Source organism: Poeciliopsis prolifica, unplaced genomic scaffold, assembly GCF_027474105.1.
Source record: "Poeciliopsis prolifica strain line A6 unplaced genomic scaffold, Auburn_PproV2 SCAFFOLD018, whole genome shotgun sequence".
Classification (NCBI taxonomy): Eukaryota; Metazoa; Chordata; class Actinopteri; order Cyprinodontiformes; family Poeciliidae; genus Poeciliopsis; species Poeciliopsis prolifica.
The window spans coordinates 5,403,988-5,409,987 of NW_026562393.1; the positions used below are offsets into that span (position 1 = coordinate 5,403,988).

Sequence of the window (6,000 nt, forward strand, 5' to 3'; positions counted from 1 at the left end):
AAATCACTCTTCAAGTTTTTACTTGGAAAAATCTTCAGAAATAAAACGCCAGCCAACTAGCACTGAGGGTTCCGAGTCTAACCTTAAATCCAACACTTTTTCCAATCCCAATTACAACTCTAATTCAAATCCGAAGACTTTAATCCTAACACTGACAAGGGTTTGGGGCAGCGTCCTTCTAACCTCCTAAACCTAATTCCAAAATCTGTTTATTTAAAAAAGAGCAATTGTTCTTCTGGAGGCTTTATCTAGGAAAGAAATACAAATTAATTAGTACTTTGTCTAGGATGAAAACCAGAGTATGTACAGTTAGTGGTAGCAGTGGATACAATTGCTTGACTTAAAACAGAAATGGGTCCAGGTTTACAAGAGGCGATAAAGTGATTGGCTGCGTAGGCCAGGAGGTGAATTGGGCAACACAAAAACATCCAGTGTGGCTTCTATGAAGGGGAATAAAACTCAACACAGCTGTATTATCTTCATTAGTTCAACCAAACATGTATTTTTAAAGTTGGAATGTAAAAACTGATAAAATGAAACATTAAATAAACATATAAATCTTATTCTGAGTCTCTTCTATGCCAAACAGGAACTAATAAAGGGCCACAAGTCTGAAATAAAAAACACATTTACACATAACATGATTTGTTTCTAATTTTATCTATTGATGCTCTCCAGCCCACCATAACAGCGGTCCAGTTTTCTGTTTCTCCTCTTCGGTTGTTCCACCTGAACGTAATAAACTCTGTTCCTTTACAATTTAATGTTCAAAATCCTCTTCTTAGGTAACCTCAAGTTTAAGTCTGAACATTTAGTTCATTAGTCAAGGCTTTATGGTTTAAACACCACATGAAAAACAACAAATTCTTTTTGGGCATGATCTTCTGAGTATTGGAAAATGAGAACAATATTAGTGGAAAATGTAATTTTTACTTCAATAAAATGATTCCTAAATAGCTGAAAAATGAAAACCTGACATAAAATAGATGATCAGCTAAAGAATAAGGTGTCTTTTCCTGTTAAACACTTTTCTAATTTCCTGTTGCATAACTTTCACATATTGTTTTACACTAGCATTTTATTGTTCCGTCAATTTTTAGCAACATGTCAAATGCATCTAAATTCTCTCAAGATAGATCAAGAAAAGCATTACCAGGGATGGATAAGAGATGGATGAAATGCAATATGTAGTTCACTGGTCAGTCAGTAGTGAAAGCTGGTCCATATAAAGCAATATTTGTACTTAGAACTGCTTTCAGAAGAATGGTTCAGCAGTGGATATCAGGATTTCTGACCACAATCAGAGAATTATTGCATGTTCATTTTTACCAATCAGTTACTCAAAATGATCAGAGTATCCTGTTTGTAGCAGTGATCAATTGAAGACATAACTCACAGAGAGGCTCAGAGTGAATGCCAAGATTACAAATACTTAAAGCCCAAGTGCAGGTGAAGGAAACACTGAGTGTCTATGTATGTGTGTACTAATATGTGTTTTATTCCCCACATTGATGATGCATAATATACTTAGATAGATGTAATTTGTTTTCTATATTTAAGTCACAGTGAGATGTTTCAGAGTAATCACCGTTTTCTTTTGACCACAGTATTTTTCAGATATTTTAGGCTCTCAGAAGACTGTCAGAGTAAATTACTATTAGATCTGCACTCCACTGGGCAGCAGGGGGTGACTCCTGGTTATGCACTGCAGAGGTTGGAAAATATGACTGTACTATAACAGTCATATTTATTGGGCTCAGAACTTGAAAACCTATATCACTTTTAAAAAGACTTTCAAGTTTTACTGAAAAGTTTGGGAAAATCAAACATTTAATTTATCAACACATCTCCACAGCCTCATTTAGCAGTAGTGTCCCTAATATTTCACAAGATTGGAGCAATACATAGAAAGATATGGGCATTCCATTCACAAATCCTCTACATCTTATGCACCCTGTTATATATAGTTGAAACCAGATATTTACACACAATGTGTCAAAACACAATCATTCTGAAGAATGATTGTGTTTAGGTGCAATTTCCAGATATCTGAATGTGCCACATTTGTCTTTTCAAATATTTATGCACAAGAATGGTCATTTTCCACCATACTGTTTAGAAAGTGGACACAGCCAGTGTGTGTAGAACCAAAAGAATAAATCACAACAGAAACTAAAGGCTTCATCAATTCTGAACAAGGATGAGAGATTAAACAGAAGCAAGAAAGAAGTCCAGTTACCTTCTTAAGTATTTAGGACTGACCTTACCTCTCTACCGCGGGGACTTTTTTTTCCTTTTGTACCTTTTCTGCTCGCTTGTTTTTGTTTTTGTTATGATTCAACATAACAATGTGTGACTGATGACCTACACCTTTAGTGAGGTTGATATATGTCAAATAGATAAATCTACATTTGGGTAGGAACAACATTTTGGTCTTTTGTTCACATTTTGAAACTCTGAAAGATGAATTGGCACCAAATTGACTTTATGTTCTGCTGTGTTCCTGTGTTCTGTTTTTGTTTCAATGTTGAACTCAGTTTCAAACTCTGAAAAGTCAGTAATTCCCAGGCAGTCAGTAAAGTCATTAACCATCTTCTATGATGGTTCAACACCTAAGGTTATGCCTTAATTTCAACAACAATAATACATAAAAACAGTCCGCATTTTCCTTCAAAGTTCCTTTTTCACTTTTTTTTTTTTTTTTACCAATTAATAATAGCAGCAAAAACAGTAATATTTACAGAATTTGTCATTTTTAAGAGACATTTCTCAGAGTTTCTCTTCTGTCAGGTTGCAGTGGAAGCTGCTTCTTCCTCTGAGGGTCTCGTCTCAATATTGCTGACTGTGTTCACTGCCTGGATGACGTGCACCCTGTTCTCCTCCCTCCTCTTCCTCGAGCAGCTGAAAACGTTCTGGAAACCTTTGCGGAAATGCTTGGAGACGAGTGCGTAGACTATAGGATTGAGGCAAGAGTTGGCATAGGCTACCAAATGGGAGAGGATGCGCAGGGCATACGTTGTGTGGTTGAGCGGGAATTGTCCAAACCACATGCAGAGGATGATGAGGTGATGAGGGAGCCAGCAGAGACAGAATAGAGCAGCCACAATCAGGATCATTTTGGTGACTTTCCGCTTGGAACGCCTTGACTCTGACTTGTCTTTGACAGGATCTACGCTGGTCCACAAGTAGCGGATGGTGCGAGCGTATGTGAGGCTGAGCACCAGGACCGGGATGAGGTATCCAAAGATGAAGGTCCACAGGTCCATTATGAAGCGAGGTTTGTGCTCCCAGGCAGGAATACACAGCAAGGTGCCATCAAGGTCCATCTGAGAGAAGTAGCTGAGGTATGGTGTGGAGAAAACCAAAGCCAAAGACCAAACCAGGCAGATGGAGATGAGGGCATTCTTTGGAGTCCTCATCTGCCGGGAGCGAAGTGGGTAACATATGGCTAAGTACCTGTAGAAACAGAAGAAAGAACTTCTGAAATGGATGAATGACTAAGCTGGTTGAGAGATAAAAGTTTGTGTTGTTCTCAGAAACCTCAAAGTTAACTTTTGAGTCAATGAAAAGTGACCAAGTCCGAGCTGCTGGAGCCAGATCAGATGTGACGTACGATGTCTCTGGCTAACACATGACCACAAACCTCAATATTAAGCATTTCTTATTAATCTGAAGTACATCTCATAATTAGCCATCTGGTTGGGAGGAACAGACTCAGTCTTATGTTGAATCATTAGCACTGAGGTTATGCCTTAAGAGACACTTTCAAAGTCCTAATGAGCCAATTTGCACCAAGTAGTAAGGAATTTAATTAAACTATAATTCAGTTCAGTCAGTTTATTTATGTAGTACCAATTGAAAATAAATGTCTCAAATATATATATATAAATTACAGGTAGACTTAAAAATAGAATAAAATCTCAATTGCTAAAGTGATTCAATCTCATTAAAAAAATAAAAAGAAAAGATTAGGTTGGTCTTTCAAAATAAAGTTTAAAGTTTCTAATCCTAGTAATATCTTCAATATTTTCTACATCAGATGGAAATTAAAATGAAAACGTTTGCTGCCTCCATCACTGCTGACGATGAAAGCGGTCATTAAAAATCGAATAACACTTCAATCAATCAATCAATAAAATTTTATTTGTATAGCACATTTCAGCAGCAAGGAATTTCAAAGTGCTTTACATCATCATATATATAAACAATACATTGTTACGTATTACGTTTTAAATACAATTCTAAACAGGTGTGTTTTTATTTGAGATTTAAAGGAGGGTTTCCGCTGTTTTACAGTTTTTTGTTTGAAGTTCTAAATTTTTGGTGCATAGATGCTGAAAGCTGCTTCTCCTCTTTCGTTCTGGTTCTGGGGATGCAGAGCAGACCAGAACCAGAAGACCTGAGAGGTCGGGAAGGTTGATACAACAACAGCAGATCTGTTGTGTGATTTGTAACTAAACCGTTCAGTGATTTGTAAACTAACAGCAGTATTTTAAAATCTATTCTTTGAGCTACAGGGAGCCACCTAAACATAGTGTCAAGCTGCAGTTGCAATAAAAGCCTTGAAATATATTATTTCAACCAGAAATAACTAATGAACAGAAAGATAAAAGAGACATTTACGAGCCTTGAAACAAAGTGCAGTGAGGGGCTGGGTTTTAATCAGGCTAGACTTTTGCATGAACTGAAGCTCTTTGTTCATCCTCCTTTCACAAAGACAAAAAACAAACTGTGACAGACTTTTAAAATCAAGGTTTGTTTTGAGGTTTTAAAGCTGTTCACTCAAAATAACAGAGCTGATTTGTCAATTTGTCAAGAAAAAATATCAATAAAAAGATTAATCAGAGTGCCATATATACTGTTACGGTTACAGGCAGTAACATCAAAATTTATTTCGGAGCTTTTTGAAATGAACTTTCATATCTGACAAACTGGAAACGTTTTCTGTTGATTAACAACGAAAAACTTTCACATTTTTTTTTATTCTCAGACTGCAATTTGGTTTTACTCTTTGCAGGTCCTCTGATGTTCAGCTTCTCCATCCCAGCTGTCTGTGGTATATCTGTCAGATGCCACAGACTGACAGACTGAAGACTTTGAACATGTCCCTCTTTGATGGAGCTCTCACGCAGGAAGCGGAGCATATCTGATGCTGTGGAACTGCTGAGCTGAATACCGGGAGTGAAACTCAGCGTGACGGCGTTTGAGAGATGGCAGTAGATAGTTTATAATCGCATTTTTATTGCATTGTACTTAAACGCCACGTATTTTACTTAACTTTGTAGTTTTCTGGACTTACGCACATTTTATTTTATTTTATTTTATTTAATCTGACTTGTGCTTAAACTAAAACTGTATTTTGGACTAACTCGTTAAAACCTAACATTTACAAGAGAATGTGAAAAATATGATTCAAGTTGCGCACCTGTCCAGGGAAACAGCGGTCAGCGTGAAGATGCTGGCGTACATGGTGAGGAAGATGATGAAGTGCACGGCTCTGCAAAGCACCGGACCGAAGACCCACTGGTCCAGGGTGTAGATGGTCGCTTGGAACGGCACGCAGAAAACAATGAAGCAGAGGTCGGCCACCCCCAGACTGAAGATAAACATGTTGGTGGTCTTGGTGCTCATCTGTCCGTTGCGGCAAAGAACCGCAAGGACCAGAGAGTTCCCCGCGATGCCGAGCAGAAAGATGAGCGAAAATCCCACCGAAATCAGCACGGACTCCGCTTTCCACGCGGAGGAGTTCGTGGAGGACAGATTCATGTTTCTCTACTATTTTGGTTCACTTGGTTTGATTTGCGCACAGCAGCTGCGATGCGCGGCTCCTGGCGGCGCACAGCTCATTACGCACTGCACCCAGACCACAGATCCGAGTGGATTTAGCTATGATATGCCCTGTGCTGCAGAGAGAGAGGCTCCCATCTCTGATGTTCCCAAACTGAAGATGTTTGAACAGTTGCAGCGAAGGAAAAAATCAAGTTCATTCAGGCACTTCTC

General features: G+C 38.3%; 1 protein-coding gene across 1 annotated transcript; it reads right to left on the reverse strand.

Annotated features, from left to right (window-relative positions):
* Positions 1–2,786: 2,786 nt before the first annotated feature.
* LOC129368169 (galanin receptor 2a) lies at positions 2,787–5,766 on the reverse strand. Its single transcript, XM_055043032.1, has 2 exons — positions 5,426–5,766; positions 2,787–3,456 (listed from the first exon to the last, which is right to left on the reverse strand). The coding sequence occupies exons 1-2, from the start codon at positions 5,764–5,766 to the stop codon at positions 2,787–2,789; spliced, it is 1,011 nt and encodes a 336-aa protein (XP_054899007.1).
* Positions 5,767–6,000: the final 234 nt, after the last annotated feature.

What these genes read in the sequence shown, in the direction of transcription:
- LOC129368169 (XM_055043032.1), bottom strand. Translation starts at nt 5,766, where the DNA reads ATGAATCTGTCCTCCACGAACTCCTCCGCGTGGAAAGCGGAGTCCGTG. An exon ending in ACCGCTGTTTCCCTGGACAG is followed by an intron (nt 3,457 to 5,425) that starts GTGCGCAACTTG and finishes CTGTTTCTACAG; the next exon opens with GTACTTAGCCATATGTTACC.